General features: G+C 50.2%; 1 protein-coding gene across 1 annotated transcript in view; it reads left to right on the forward strand.

Annotated features, from left to right (window-relative positions):
* The first annotated feature begins 531 nt into the window (after nt 1-531).
* Nucleotides 532-17,032, forward strand: part of LOC147606868 (synaptotagmin-2-like) — a 61,414-nt gene continuing 44,913 nt past the window's right edge. The window contains exon 1 of the mRNA XM_086791098.1: nt 532-740. Coding sequence (XP_086647224.1) covers nt 630-740 — 111 coding nt within the window. The 5' untranslated portion in view covers nt 532-629. The remainder of the gene's footprint in view (nt 741-17,032) is intronic.

The raw sequence follows: 17,032 nt of genomic DNA on the forward strand, positions 1-17,032 counted from the left end.
CTCTCTCTCCCCCCTCCCCATGTGCATGTGTGACCATCCACACAGACACACACACATATAAGAGAGAAGCATATGCAGCACAAGTGATTGCAAACGCATTATGAATGGCAAGAGAATGTGAAGTCTCTCTCTCTCTCTCTCTCTCTCTCTCTCTCTACACATGTACACACTCACACCGAGACGCATGCGTGGGTGGAAAATCTCTCTCTCTCTCTCTACTACCCACACTCAATACATGGTGGGAAAACTCCTCTCTCTCTCTCTCTTTTCAAGGCACACACACACACTAGTCAACAAGTTATCGTGTGCACTCACAACACACACACACACACACACACACACACACACACACACACTCTCTCACTCACATGAATTCTCTCTCTCTCTCTCTCACTCTCTCTCTCTCTCTCTCACACACACACACACACACACACACACACACACACGAGTCAACAAGTTATCTTTTACAAGGTCCTAGACTCTGTTGCACTTTTGTAGACAATCTAGAAACTAAAGGAAATCGCCAGCTGGCTAAACCGGGGTCCAAATTCACCTCGTTTTCTCATAAATCCATCGCTGCAAGGGGAGCATCTGTACTGCTGCATCACCATCGCTACCACTACCACCCCATGGGTTTCTTCAGCACCATCCTTGGCATCTTCGGCTTCGGTTTTGGCACAGCCATCGGCCTCATCATCGGCTATTTTCTCTTCATCTACTGGCAGCCTGCCGACGTCAAGGTGCGTTCCTTCCCATCATTTTCTTTGGTAGTTTTTGCTTTTCCTGCTTTTCTGGCAGAAGCTTCATCACATCAATAAGCCAGTTTTTGCATCAGCATCATTGCGTTCCAATTCACTGCAGAGTTTCTGCCGGGGGTGCAGCAAGGCGCCTCGCCGCCTGCTGTATCCTTTTTGTACGAACCGAAGGATCTACACTAGGTGCATGCCTGTGAAGGGATTTTCAGAATGTGGAGGCATTGGGCCTATGAGAGTGTCCGTCTTGGAGCAAGTCCAAAGAGCAGGACTGCAGCCATGACGGAGCTGCATAGGTGAGCAGGTTGGAGAGGTTTGGGAAGGGTGTCAGGCGCCCAAGGCTTGCCAGGTTTGGCACCCCTTGAAGGGATTAAAAATAGGCCAAAACCAACCTATGCTCTGACAGCAGGCCAACTAGCTTACTAATTGAAGGGGGGCTTTGTGCTTGTATAGAGAAAATATTAAGGCCATATCGCTCGACTTTTTCACCATTCATTCATGCAGAAGCCCTCTCAGCTCTCTAGAGCACATAACGGAGAGCTTGAAACAGCCTTGAAATTCTGCAAAGCACAGCAGATCTGCAGAGCTTGCAGACTACAGCAAATTTCAGCAACTTGCAGGAGGAGAAGAAAGTGCATTGCTGTGCTCTTGGCCTCTTAAGCACTGATAGAGTGCAGTGACGTAACATCAGAAACCTTTTTCCATCCTTTTTTTTTGTAACTTTTACACTCTCAAATCAATAAAGCAAACACTCCTCAGAGAGGAGGGGGCACCTTGGGGTCTCACTCCATTTCACCTACTTGTTAAGGGTATCTAAAATCAGGTCTATTTTACATGTTTGTATGTGTGCGTGCGTGTCTGCGTGCATGCATGTATGTACAGTAAGCAAGCATACATACTTTTTAGATAAATACATACTTGACACCTCCTTTTGAAGTGTGGATCCCTAATGACAAATTTTCTGCCGAGAACCCACCTTTTGCTGAACAATCCAATTCAACCCCAATAAGAGTCTAGAGTTCTCATGGGAGTTATGCAACAAATGATATAGCCCCCTTTTGGCATATGCTCTCAAATTTTGATTTGCAAAGAATTTGTAGCCTACAGGAAGCCTATTCTAACCCTTCATTATTCCCAAAACAAAGTTGGATCCCACAAAAGAAGTTTAAATACTCATGCACATGGTCATGCAGAGTGACTTTAGGATTCTCAAAATTATTGGAGCAAACTCCACAAAATAAGTTTAAATAGTCATGCAAGTGGTCACGCAGAGTGACTTCAAGATTCTCAAAATTATTGGAGTTAGCAACACATTCATGCCTTTGGGGTCAAGGGGCTAATCTCCACATGGTCTAAGGTTGCCATGATCTTCACCTAGTAATAATTCATCCTAGATGTCCAGTAATCTAGGAGTTTGGCTAGTGGATTGATACACCTATATAGCCTTAAATGTAGTCTAGATTGTTGACTATGGAGGATAGAATCATGGAGATAATCGGGGGGGGGGGGGGGGAGAAGGGGAGAATCAAGGAGCATAATCACCACCTAATCATGGATTAGGCTTGATGTAATCACATTGTATCCTCGCCTATTTAAGAGGCCTAAAATCAATGAAAAAAACACGCTTGTTGCGTCTTTCGTTTGCCTTCTCATTATATGACTAAGTGTTTATCTCTTTTCATTAGTAACTTCATTATTATATTACCATGAGCTTCTTCTCATGCTACGATCCACCATGAAACCCTAGCTTTCCAACATTTGGTATTAGAGCTTCTTAGCATCCTAGGCTAGGCAACATAGATGAATTAAGTCATTAGCTAATGAGTTATTAAATATCATTAATCACTCCCCTTAATACTATGTTTTTTTCTCCATTTTCTCACCTCTTTGCACCAACCAGCTCAAATATGGAGCTTCACTAGTTTCTATTGGAAACCAAGGTAATAGGCAGCTAGCCAAGACCTAGCTCCGCCATCTCACCAAGAGGTGACTCCATCCACTGCATGCTGAGATCCAAACAAATCCTCATTTTGTGTTAGTAGAGCTTAGTAGAGTAATTAGAGTTTTGCTGGTCGTGGGGGGGACTGTTGAGCTGGCTGACTCGGTCTGTTGCAGCCCGACATGTTTTCCTCTGCCTGCCGACTTGGTATGAGCTGGCCAACTGATGTTTTTCCCAGTCGTGAGCATATTGTTTGCTGTCGGCCTATTTTGGGTTGGTCGACCAGCAGTCTAGGGTGGTATAAATACCACCTTGCCCCCACACCCATAGTCACATGGGTCGGGGGACGGGAACGGGGACGGGGAAGGGTTTGGGGATGGAGAACGCCTGGAGGCAGGGAACGGGGATGGGGGGGTGGGACGGTACACAAAAAACGCATCCATATATCCATCAAATGTTAAGTATTTATATTACATTGGGGCTTGGGCAGCTTAGATGTGGGCCTGTGGTAGTGGCAAGAACTTGTGCTGCTGTGCAGTGACTGCACACTGCAGAGCAGAGATGGAGGAGAGGCTGAGAGCAAGTGTGCACAGGTGACGGTAGAGACGGAGGAAAGCACTCAGCAGAGATTTCTCACACAACAGCACAGACGGAGGAAAGCAGAGATGGAAGAGGAGAGACAGAGGAGAGCAAGTGTGCACACTGCACAGGTGACAGGTCACAGCAGAGACGGAGGAGTCTGGAGAGCACTCAACAGAGATCGATCGCACGACAACAGAGATGGAGGAGAGCAGAGATCGCTCGCACGACGGGCCTTTTTTTTAACAAAAAAATATAAAACGAGGCGAAGACAAAATATCCCATTTTTTTTTTCCTTCCCGTCTCCAAACAGAGCTGCGAGCTGTCCCACAAGATTAACACGTCCCCTGACAGGGGACGGCCGTCCTCTGGTGAGGGATGGGACATGGACGTCCCCCCTACAGAGGGACGCATCCCCGTGTGAAAGGGAGGCTGGAACGGCATTCCTCTGTCTCCCAAAGGCTTGGTCCCCTGTGACTATGCCCACACCTTGTTTTGTATCACTGTACTGGATCTTGTGTATAGAGCAGAGTTTATACAGCTTCTCTCTCTCTCTCTCTCTCTCTCTCTCTCTCTCTCTCTCTGCACCCATCACCTGCCCGGGCACATGGCACTCCTATGCATGCTCCCTCTTATCATATCCCCCATCAGCCACCCCTACCCCCACCAGCAGATCCCCATCCCACCACCTCCACCTTCTTCACAAAGGGCATGGTCCTCAAGGCCATTCGTAGAGTACGCAATGGGCGAGCCCAGGATCATGAGGGACTCACTGCCGAGTACCTCTTGCATGCCAATGATACTGTGGCGCCTCTACTAGCCTACATGTTCAATAGAGTCCTTTATGAAGGATTTCCACCCTCTTGGTCCACCAACACCATCACCCCCATCCTCAAAGCCGGAGATCCACTTGATCCTAATAATTATAGGACGATCATGATTGGCTGACATTGGCCAAACTCTATGGATCAGTGCTAGAGGCGGAGCTCAGTTCATTTGCAAAGAGCTAGGTGCCAGGAATGCAAAGCCTCAGGATAGGCTGGCTTTCGGAGGAGCTACTCTACCCTTGACCACATCTTCACCCTCCGTGCCATCATCGAGGAGGGTAGAGCCTTAGGACAGGCTGGCTTTCGGAGGAGCTACTCTACCCTTGACCACATCTTCACCCTCCGTGCCATCATCGAGGAGGGTAGAGCACAACATCAGAGGATTTACTGCTGCTTTGTGGATTTTCGCAAAGCTTTTGATATTGTACCCCGAGCTTGCCTCCTACACCGTCTACAGGAGATCAAAGTCCCATCTGACATGGTTTGGAGCATCATCGCCCTCTATGAGTCCGTCACTGGACGAGTGAGAGCCCCAGGAGGTACATCACATGAGATTTCCGGCACTATTGGTGTGAAACAGGGCTGCCTTCTATCACACACTCTTTTCGGCCTCTACATTGATGAGATCTCGAGCTTCATTGACGGATTAGGTGGGGCTGGTCCCACACTGGCAGGCATATTGATCCCCATACTACTTTATGTAGATGACATCGTCCTCCTCTCAGACTCAGCCGAGGGGCTTCAGAGAGAGTTGGATGCCTTACATGACTTTTGCACTTAGCGGGTCCTCTCTGTTAACCTTGGTTACTGGGAAAACCAAGGTAATGGTCTTCAATACCTTTCACCCCTTCACATCCAGATTGAGCTTCACATATAGAGGGGATCTTGTGGAGATTGTCTCATCTTATGTCTACCTTGGTGTCACTTTTAGTGGCCCACGCTTTACCATGGTTCCCGCAGCACATGCCAGAGGGACATGGGGATATGCAGCCTTGAGCGGCGGTGCTTCTAGGCACATTTCCAGGAGCCCAAGACGAAGGGCTGGCTTTTTGACACCCTCGTCACACCAGCCTTGACGTATGGAGCAGCCTTCTGGGGCCAGATTTATCCGATGAGGATTGGTAGCGAGTTGAGAGGCCCAGGTCATGATGTTCTCCCGTATGATCCGCAGCAAACCATCAGTTCCACACCAGATTACCCAGGCAGAGTTTGCTGCAGCCCCGATGGTAGTGGATGCACTCTTCCAGACAGTCACATACCTCCATCGCATTAGTCACATGGATCCCCACAGGTACCCGAGGCTTGCCCTGGAGTCCTCAAGATAGCTAGCACTTGAGGGCCACTTTGGAGTATGGTATGCACTAGTTTCCACTTGGTTCTCAGTATGTGGGCTCCGCATGGACCGCCTACCCTCCCCTTCAGTACAGTTTGGACTCCCCTTTTCTTCGACTGTCTCACGAGAATACCAAACGGGTTATCCGGTTAGATCTTCTCAGCCTCTACACCCACTGCACATGGATCACACCTCCGGAGCTCCCCACGAAGATGCACTTCTACAGAGATCACTGACGATGGATTCATCCAGCCGCCGGGCTACTTGAGTGTTAACATGTCCCATGCCATGCGGATTGCGATTGGCTAGATATGGGTTTCATCCCACCGCCTCAGAGTGGAGATAGGTAGAGCTAAGCGCATCTTCAAAGCCGGGAAGCTTATACGGAGACCCAGAGAGGAGAGAATCTGCCGATTAACGGAGGAGCATTACATATGCCGCCGCCCAGTATACTATGAGATCCGCGGGAGGTTTCACAGTCTATTTCGTGAGGGATTTGGTCCACTCTCTAGGATCATTGACTTCTAGGACCAGCGTTGCCTAGGCCTCTTCTTGCATGAGCTCCGCAGACACAAGGACTCCTTCTTGAGAGAGCTTCGGCCCCAGCCACCTCGCCAGCCAACCATCATGAGTTTCTTCTGGACCCAGGAGGTGGAGGACACCGATATAGTGGATCTTGTGGACCCTCCACGAGCTGCTGTGGACCTACCTCGCCCGAGAGGAGTTACGTCGGACCGAGCCTCCACACTCTAGCGTGCCCGACGCCCCCGGGACCCCCCCGTGGGCCACGATCACCTCATGAGCTCTAGATCTAGGATATGCTCCACCGCCATCGAGCTACCTTTCCACATGACATAGCTGAGGCAGACCTCTCGGCCATACTCATTAGCCCCATGCTTGATATTTTGGAGAGTGGTATACCATCTACTTGGAGCTGACGTTGCTCTCATGTTTCTACGTTCTTAGTATTCCATGATGAGTTTCCATGGACAGTTTTGTATCACCCAAGTGAGATAGCTATGTTTATGTTTTCTTTCTGTTTTATTTTCCATAGATATGCCATGGACATTATTGTATCATTTTGGTCTCATAGGCCCATTGGGTCTTTAGTAGACGCTTAATATATCTTTCTTTCTTTCTTTCTCTCTCTCTTCTGCGTTTTGTTCTCTATAGCAGTTGTCTCATATTTTTGATGTGCATTCCGACATGGTATCAGAGCCCCAGGTGGCTTGAAGCTTGGAGATAGTGGGAGCTTGAGGGTTTGCTGATTTGTGGTGCTGATTGGAGATTGCTTGGGCTGTTTGGGACTTTGAGATCGGGTAGAAGGCGGCCATTAGCGTTGGACAGCCACCTTGCATATTATTTGTAGCCTCTTCATTATTTTTTTTTCCACCCACCCTCTCTTCACAAGACCTTGTGAACCCTTGAGATGGCAAACTTTGCATGAGATGGTTGAGAAACACGTGAAGATCCCTACTCTCCCCACATTCCCGGTGGATTGAGTCTCCAAAGTTGGATGGGACCAACTACGGTATATGGAAGGTAATGATGGAGTCCTTCTTGGAGTCTTATGCACATCACAGGTGATTAATCATAATACATATCAAACATATGACAGTGGCAAGAGGGATTTGGCAACATTTGGCTTCTCTGTATAATAGGGTATCACCCATGAAGCGGATCTCCTTGGAAGTGCACATGTCACCATTTGGCCATCCAATTGGTCCACCCGTGCTTTCTCATCATGTATGTACATTGGACTGGTGTCCATGGCAGTTGTATGTGCAGGGGATTGATACCACTCATGTGATACTGTGGACTTGGCTTTCCGTTGAGACTTGTGCCTCTGTGTATATGCTCGGAAATGTTTGGTGGATTGGTGTTTCATTGGGTATGGTACCTCGTGTACTTGCCTGGAGCGCATCTATTTTGGTAGTCTCATGAATGGGGATTGTCCATACCAATGCTGCATTGCATAGCATCTTTATGTGCTTGCTTGCAATTGAAATTGCATGTTGTTTTCATGCTTGCTTGACCAATGTGTAGTTCCTGGTAAAAAATTATGACCAGCCCGGTGTTCACACACACTGATGTCCTGAGGTGGACAAAACCCAATGTCCACTGCCCAGACCTTATCCCCTTTGTACAAAGGGAGTATCCAACCATGTGTCCTCTCTAGTTTGCTCCACAAAGCACTTGCCTGCCACTTAGAGTGGCTCACTCCTCTTTCTAGAGGTAGGCGCCTCCTTCATGAGGGCATTTGGGCTGTATTTTCTGCACTTTCTCCTTCCCAACTCCATATCCAAGCTTGCTAAGGTGTTTCCCAAGCTTCCAAGAGCGTTTCTGGGTACTAATCACTCTCCTACACACTCCCAATGATTGAAATTCAGCAAAACAGCTCTCTTTCTTGTTGTAATTTTTGGTCTTTTTGTTGAAACTCCTAATTTCAGCCCTCCTTTCTCAAGTTGAACCATAGGGGAGGCTTTCCCAGGGTTCCCTTTATCCTCTTGAAGACTTTTATCCCGAAGAATTGCGACAAATTGAAGATTTCAACACTCCAAGCACTTCCATTGCGAAGACTTCCGCTCTCATCGACTCTACTTGCAATTGGTAAGCTTTTATGCTTAAGTAAGGAAGCAAGTAGCAAGAGGGAGAAACCGGATTACAAGATCACATACCTTGTGTAGTGTTCTCTTGTCCTACGTGCTCTCTTGCATATTGTTGCTACCATGTGTTGGTGGAATAATAGAGAGAAGATGATAGGGAACATGGGCACTTGAGAGGGTAGTGTGAGTTGCAAGTCTACACCGACAACCACTTGTTTGCAATACTATATTCATATGCATTGGCATGGAAATCTGGTCAGAAATGCCCATGACACTATGTACTTGATTCTCCCAAGATCAATATACTTTATTTGAGGAGGGGCCGGCCATTCCGGCTCATTGTGTGCCTCTTTGTCAATTCACCAAATTACTTCTTGTATTGAGCATGTGTCCATCAAATCTTAGTGTATTTAAGTGTATAGCACAATGAGGTCTTGCTACCGCATCCTGGCCGAAGCTGGCGCCTCCCAAAAGGTAAAGATGTTGTCCTGAATGCTCCGATCTTGGGCAAAACCTGTTTGAGTGTCGCGGATCAAGTCTGGGAGAGATGGCTGAAGTCGCTTGTTTTGGCCTTGGCCAAAATCTTATAGGCTGTCCCTAGAAGGGTGATGGGTTTCCATTGTCAGATGGCACTTGTGAGCATAATCTCATTGAAGGCACCACGAAGGCCACCTTCCATGAGGTCCCAATGGCAAAGAAAGAAAGAGACAGGAAGCTTGGGCATTTGCCCCTGGGTAATGCTGTCACCGCCTCCGCTAGCTCCTCTGAAGTGAAAGGGGTCAATAAGAAAGACCGAAGGGAGGGGGGAACCACCTCTCGTGTGCCTCCAAACTCTCGCGTGCATCCACCACATGTGGGGATAATGGGGCACCAGTGAGAAGAGATCGGAAGAATCCATGGCAATGGCTCTCACATCATGTGGGAGATCAGAAATAATAGCTCCATCCTGGCCACGCAGCCTGCGAATACCGTCTCTCCTCTTGTGGGGACCAGCTATCTCAAAGAAATCTCTAGTGACTTTGTCACTGGCTTGAGTCCATAATGAAGCCCTGGCATATGGTATCTATACTCCACCCTCATCTCCTCAATGGACCGAATCTCCCTGCGGCGGGTGGTAGCAATCTGACTCTCAATCCACGGACTGTCTGGGGAAGTCTTTTGAAGACGTTGTAAAGAGGCTAGGTCCCTCCTCAGACTCCTCTCCTGCTCCCGAAAACCCGGCAATCTACTCTGGGCTGCATCCTGTAAGAAAACATTGATCTCTCCCAGGCCATCATCCAAAGTGCCCACTGCAGAGCCTAGTCCCGCTCATATCTGCTCGATCCGATTGCAGATCTCGGGGTCCTGAATGAGGTTGTCTAGAATTGTGGAGCTCGCATGCCTGTCGTGCCTCCAAGGGTCCTCTAGGGACATAATAATTGGGGCATGATCTGAAAATGTAGTGCCTGCCAGAATACCAACCATGCCTCCATGACTGCAAGCCCACTCATCGATGTAAAACTTGTCTAGCCGAGAGAGGTTGGGGCCATTGCTCCGCCTATCCAATCGAGAGAAGCTAAGACTCCCAGGGCTATGCCCAAACTCTGGGAGATGCCAAGGGTCCTGTCCCCTAAGAATCAATATCATCTCCTCCCATGTAGAGTACTCCGCTCCTGTGACTGTGGCCGAGCCACCTCCAAGTCTGTCCTCTGTTGCCTCTATCATATTGAAGTCACTGCCCATGCACCAAAAATCAGCTTGGGGCAGGGCCTGTCGGATAGTGCTCCACAAGATAGCTCTACTTGCAACAGCATTTGGGGCATAAACGTTGAGGAAGCCAACTCTATGCTCACCAAGCAGAATGGTAACCCACTGGGCACGTCCTGGAACTATGACTCTTGATCCTGTCACAGACGGTAGAAGCTGCTCACTGACAGAGAGAGCCACTTCTCTCGGGCCGAAGGCTGGGAACCAAAAAGTATGACTCCTCCTTGGTAGAATCTTCCCGCAGCGGTGGGTGTGCCGCTTAGTAAAGTGATGCTCCTGGAGGAAAAGAATGTCTATAGGTCCCCCCACCATAGCTCGCTGAAGCTCTCCTCCTCTGAGGACGCCACGTCCCTGAAAGCACTGACGCCCCCCTAAACCCTGAATGTTCTATGAGACAATCCTCATATCAATCTCTGTGTGAGGTGGAACTATTGGTTGTCTTGGGTGCGGGTTTAGACGGGGAATAGTCACAATCTGTCCAGGTGCGAAGTCGCGCCAAGTGGGCGTGGATCCTGCCCTCCATGTACTACCACTTTGCCCGAGTGTGATAATATGCATACTTCGTGCTCCATCAGTCACAATGAAGATATCTATAAGAAGGGGGGAGGGGTACTGCACTAGTGGTATGTATAAACACAAAATGTAGCACCTCCAGGCCGGAGGTCACCATCTCCCCTCCCTGGTTTCTGTGGGCTGATCCGCCAAGCTCCATCCTGGCCAGAGGCCATAGATGAGTAAGAATGTTGGTGATGCGGAGATCCTGAAGATGGTGCGATAGCTCAATTGCTTGGCCCAAAATGGTAGTAGCCACCGACTGTGGATCCCACTCTGTCCCCGGGGCTGCACTCAAGGGGAAAGAGAAGATCATCGCGCCATTCTCTGGCATAGAGTGTCTGCAGCGAATAGGGGCTCCGGTCTCCTCAAATTGGTCTGTCCCTTCCGTCGGAAGACACCGGAAGAAACTATAAACCATAGGCAGTTCCAAGATTTTGGGGGGCCCGCCTGGGGACTCAGGTGGGAGAGCCCTCACGGGTGAGGCTGCAGTGGTCATCTCCACCAGCTCTGAGAAACGATGAATCAGGCGACGAATGGAACTCATCGGCTGTCTCCTCTTCGGATTAGGGGTTGCTGGGGGCCGATGAGAATTCTTTGGAGAGGCGGAAAAGAGGAGCGGGGGGGGGGGAGGGAGGAGGCAAGGGGGAGTGGGAAGGCGGAGGAGGAGGCTGCTGAGAGGTGTCCGTTGGAGAGGGACGCTGTCGGGGAAGGCTCGATGGGGAGAGGGTAGGGTCATTCGGCCCCACTGGGCACTAAGGGCTAGAAGAGGAGTCACGATGAGGAATCGACCCCGCCACATCGGAGGGGGGGGCTCGCCATGATTGGAGGGGGCCCGCCTTCTGCGGGCGGATGCTGTGATAAGTACTCGTAACGGTTCTTTGACAGAACCAAATCCTCTTGCATGTTGCCAGCCTGGCGTGCACGGCAGCGACGCTCAGTTCCGGTGCTCGGCGGGCGACCCGGGTGGGGGCCAACCGTCCGCCACTCTTCAGCTGCTGGGTCATCCATGGTCAGTACTTGGTGCTCTGTGGCCTGGGAACCTGCTCCTCCCTCGGCACCCTGGTGCGGATAGGAGCGGGAAGTAGGAGGGGGAACCATCGAGGGCGGTCTCCTAGATTGACGCTGAGGCAGGCTTTGGCCAGATGACGCATCTGCTTGCAAATGAAACATTGGCTTGGAAGGCCGCAATACTCCACTCTTTGCATAATGGGGTCGCCTTGGAGACTGGGGATAGGTATCATGTGAGGGGTGAGGCAACACAGATGCGGAGCGATGGAATCCGGTCTGTGCGTGCGAGGGCTGAGGCAGTGGTGGGGGGGGGGGATTCCATCACTCTCCCGATGGCACCACCAATCACTGGGAGAAGAGGAAGGTATTCCTTCACGAGGCTTGGAAAGTAGATTGTTACGGGAAAGCCTGAAACTCCAGCTAGAGGGTCAGATGCCGGGTCGAAGCCGTGCTACCACCGTGCAAAGAAGGCTTGGGCTGTACGCAATGCAACGGGGCTTAGTTGCATGACAAGATTAGACGCCGCTGGTGAATCGAAGTCAACCTGGTAGTAGCCACGCCCCAATGTATGAATATCTGCGATTTTTGTAGGCACACGTAGGAGGCTAGCCTGAAAGAGATCTCTAAGTTGGCCACGCGCGGGGCGGCTATCGACAATCTTGCAAAATAGAGTGGAGGCCTCTAGGGATGCAACAGTCGTAGCGAGAAGCTGTAGGTCTGCTTCAGATCCGCTTCAGAAAACGAAAGGCAGGTAACGGTAGCCTCGGTCTGGGGAGACCGAGCGGCTGCCATGGAGTCCTCTTGAGGGTGAAGACTAGAAGAGGCTGAAATTAGAGAAAAAGCCACAAGCTGAGGATGCTGTCGACGACAAAGAAAGAGAGGGGGCGACAAACGGGAGCAAAAAAGGGAGAACGCAAGGAAAAAGGGGGGGGCAGAAAGGCGGGGGGAGTTGCAGATAGGAACAGAGGGGGGGGACCAGGCGTTGTTGGTGGGCAAGATAGAGAGGAGGGAGGCGGAGTAGGTGGGAAGGAGCTAGGGTGCGAAGGCGGGGGGAGGGGTGCGTAGAAACGCTGGTGGGCAGGGGCATTGGAAGGCAGGGGGTGATGCAGGCGGGAGCAGGGGGTGATGGGAGGCGTAGGCAGCGAGGGTGGGCAAGACGGGCGATTGGAGGCGCAAGCGAAGGCGGAAGCAGGGGGCGGCGGGAGGCACAGGAGGCGAGGGTGGATGCGAGGGAGCAAGGCGACGAAGGATGAGGAGAGGGGGAGCGCAGGCAGCAACGACGGCCCGGGGGGGGGACTTCTTCCAGGCTACTACAAGCTCAAGGCTTCTACGATACAATGTTAATCGATGAAAGCAAGAACCTTAGAGGAATAACACAAAGAAATAAAGGAGTTGTGCGTGGTAGCTCTAATGTGAAGCATGTCAACAACAATATGCAGATCGGGAGTAGAGGGAAGAAGTGAAATGGTATCACAGAAAGATGAGAAAGTTTGGGGAAATTTGGCGAGAAGCCGATTAACGAAGTCTTCAGCACTAGCCTTGGTCTCCTGCTCCCTAAAGAGACCAACTGCTTCTGGATGGTAATGAACTCCGTGATGGAATCCATGATGTTGGCAGTGTTGGAGATGTTCAGGTTGGCAAGCTAATTCTCTAAGGTAGTCTTCTGAGTAGAGTTCTCTTTATGATACCTCCTTTGAATGGCATCCCACAATTCTTATGTGGTCTCATCATCATTGTCGTCAAATTGACGAGCAACAGACGGTTTAATGTTGAAGATGATGAACACATGTGCGCGAGCATTCTTATCAAGCCATGCATCAATCTCAGCTTGAGGAGAAGTTGCAGTTGGTTGGGCGTTGGCCCCAGTAACAATACCCCATAGCCAATGATACCGGAGTAAAGTCTTCATGTGCAAAGACCAATCAAGGTAGTCGGTCCCATCTAGGATGGATTCCTTGGGAAGTTGGGGAATAGATGAAGAGATGACAGTCGGTGTAGAAGCCATGGAATCCTCCTCTTGAATTTATAGTGGAAAGGCTGCAAGTAGGTACTGTCGGAATGCGCAGCGGAATATGACACACACAACTGAGAGCAAACACGTGCAGGACTCCACGCTGAACAGAGGCCCACGTAGAAGACAAACGCTAGCCTACAACAAACTGAATTGGGAGCGGAAGGAGAAAAAATGCAGACAAGAGAGTGGCTGGGTATGAACTCTGTATATACACAAGAATCCCGAATGAATGATACACCATGGCAAGGGGTGTGGGGGTCCATTTTTTATGGACTCTAGGCAGCAGTCGGCCTGCTCCAGAGGCAGCAGATAGGGACAAATCGCCACGACCAGCCCTCATAGACCAGTCGGCCAGCAAACTTGAGTCGGCCAGGTCTAACATGAAGTTGTGTACAGTCGGCCAGAAGAGATGCGCCTGCCAGCTCATGACTACCCCCCCAAGCCATGGAAAAATGGGAAAAATATGGGGAAAAATACGAGGAGTGAGGAAAAATGAGAGAACACCTACAAAGGGCGGGCACACCCACAATAGAGGCCCTGGTGTCTAAAGAAAGACAGGAGACGACTTCTAACACCCCCTCTCAGCTCCTGGTTGTGCAACCAACCACAGGGAGCTGGGGTGCCGCCTGAGCAAATCCTGAGATAGCGACTTCGTGAAGAGGTCCACCGTACTATCCTCCGTCGAACATAACTCTAGCAAGATGTCATCAACAACGATTTGTTCACGAACAAAGTGCCTTTGGATGACCATGGGTTCCTCCAGTGGAAGCCCAATCCTGCAATGCAACCTCTGCAGCCTCACCACCTCACAAGCAGCATCACAAGCAGCCCGGTACTCTGCCTCTGTCGATGACAAGGCAAAAGATGACTGCCTCTTACTGCTCCATAAAACTGCTCCTGGGCCTGAAGTAGATCTACTCGTGTCCGGATCTCCTCCCCAAACTGGGTCACTCCAACCGTGGAGTCGGACTCCATCAATCAATCCCCCTCCTGTGTAAAAGAGTCCATGATCCTTCGCATGCCGCAGAAACCAGAGGATACGCAATCCTGCCTCCCAAAGAGTCATCTGCAACCATGAGCTCAACTGCCTCATCAGGAAGCTCCCGTCCAATCTGGTGTCCATCAACCAAATCAATGAACCATTCTGCTTCTGAGTCAAAGAGGCATCACACTGCTCACAAGGATCAACACCTGTTACGGTGCAAAGCCAAGTCCTAGAAACCTGCTGAAGACCACGCAAGGCCTTCTGAAACCTACCCCCTTTGAATCCGGGACCACAAAGCCTGGAGTATGCACCTCCTTCTGCAAGTAATCAACTGCCACCTGCCTGGCTTTTCGAGAGGTCCCCGTGGAAAGAACATCCTTATCTACAGGAGTTTCTTTGTCCCGAATACTGCAAAACATCAGAGCATAAGTTAGCTTTTCAGTTTCCTCTTACTGACGAACACAAGAACCACCAATATCAGTACTGGAAAGTTCCTGCCAACTGCTGCCATCAACTGGCAAGCTATCCACCATCTGGTGCTGGAAAGCCTGCACCTACAGCGTATCCACACTTAAGTGGCCATTACCAGACTGCCACTCATCACAAACCTGAGGACCTAGGAGAGAGAGTGCTGAAAGCTTGTAAACTCCATTCTCCACTCCGCCTTCCCAAACCACCTGGCCTGTTGCTTTGTCTCGGAGAGCAACAAAATGCTCATCAAACTCCACCCGTACGCCAGTCTTGCAAACTTGATGCACTGACAACAGATGAGTGACGGAACATACAACACCCGGGAGGAATGCTTCCCCCCTTTGCCATCGGGAACTATCCCCAACCTGCCCTCACTGTGAACTGGAACAGTGGATGTATCCCTAGTAAGAATGTGACCAGAATACCTGTAGAGATCCTGCAAATTTGAACAGGAAGGAGTCATGTGCCTGGAAGCACCACTGTCTAGAATCCACTCCCGAGTATCCGTTGCGGAGAATCCTCCAACCTCTTCCCTGCCTGAAGAAAATGAAACATCGGTGTCTCGGTCTTCCGCTTAGGACACTGCCTCCAATAGTGGCCTTTCTTGCCACAATCATTACAGGTCCTCTCTGCCTTTAGTTTCTTGCGGTCAGCGACGGACTTCTTCTCACAAGACTTCTTCAATGAAGCCTTCCTTTGCCCGTGTTACGGCCTTTCGACCATTGGCTAGTTAAGGCCTCCAAACCTCCACCTTGAGGAGGGTTCGTGAATCGTTCCTCCTGGTCCAAGACCATGGGCACAAGCTCCTCCCACGTGATGTGCTGAGCCTACCACTAGTAATCAAAGACCAGTAAAATGTTAGTACTGAGAGGGCAAATGTGACAGCAACGTTATGGCCATGCCCTTTGACGATATCTCCTTCCCAGCCTTAAGAACTTCCTACTGAAGAGCCTGTAGCTCTGCATCATCAATGACTTTGCAGGGCTCATAACCTGCATCTGTACTTCCAAGGAAATCCTCTTCATGGGCAAATGCTGCCATATACCTCTGGCCAGCGTCATATGCTTTACATGATTGATTACCTGCGGTGTGCAGTTGAGGAAGATAAACGAACAAACCCTGGCGTTGACACGATCCCACATCTGTGCCTGTGCCTCCCGGTCCTTTTGGATCGACGGTAACTGCCCTTCCTCTACTTTCGGCCGTGGAACCCGAACAACGATGAAATGAGCGAGGTCGTAAGACTCCAGAACAGATTCCATCATAACCTTCCATATGCCGTAGTTGTTCCCGTCCAACTGACGGTCCACTGGGAACGTGGGGAGTGTAGGGATCTTCACATGCTTCTCAGCCATCTCAAGTAAATCTACTATTGTGGGGGGTGAACTTTGATCGTGTGAATGGGGAGGGTGAGTGGGAACAAAACCTGAAGACGAAGCTGCACTTGCTGCTCCCTACTTCGCCACGTCCCGAACGGCCCACAAGGGTCCCCAAACAGCACTAAAAACACGAAGAGTCCCGCTCCTCCGGGGGGTGAACTTGGTCTTCTGAAGGGAGGGTGGGTGGGAAACACAATGAAGATGAGGCTTGAACTGCTTACTCCTCGCTTTTCCACGTCCCGCACGGTCCACCGATGCCTTCGATCAGCACCAATCACAAACATTCCCGAATCTCCAAGTCTCCTGCAAGCTCTTCCAAAGTCTTCAAGGGCTTTAACAGTCCCACAAGCTCTCCACGTCTCCAAGATCTTCAAGCAGCCTTGTGCTCTGATACCATGTCGGAATGCGTAGTGGAATATGAGACACACAATTGAGAGCAAATACGTGCAGGACTCCACGCTGAACAGAGGCCCATGTAGAAGACAAACGCCAGCCTGCAACAAACTGAACTGGGAGCAGAAGGAGAAAAAATGCAGACAAGAGAGTGGCTGGGTATGAACTCTGTATATACACAAGAATCCCGAATGAATGATACACCATGGCAAGGGGTGTGGGGGTCCATTTTATATGGACCCCAGGCAGCAGTCGGCCTGCTCCAGAGGCAGCTGACAGGGACAAATCTCCACGACCAGCCCTCATAGACCAGTCGGCCAACAAACTTGAGTCGGCCAGGTCTAACATGAAGTCGTGTACAGTCGGCCAGAAGAGATGCGCCTGCCAGCTCATGATTGCCTCCCCAAGTCATGGAAAAATGGAAAAAATATGGGGAGTGAGGAAA

The sequence above is a fragment of the Cibotium barometz genome, chromosome 56, assembly GCF_041138505.1.
Source record: "Cibotium barometz isolate CiBa-2024 chromosome 56, ASM4113850v1, whole genome shotgun sequence".
NCBI lineage: Eukaryota > Viridiplantae > Streptophyta > Polypodiopsida > Cyatheales > Cibotiaceae > Cibotium > Cibotium barometz.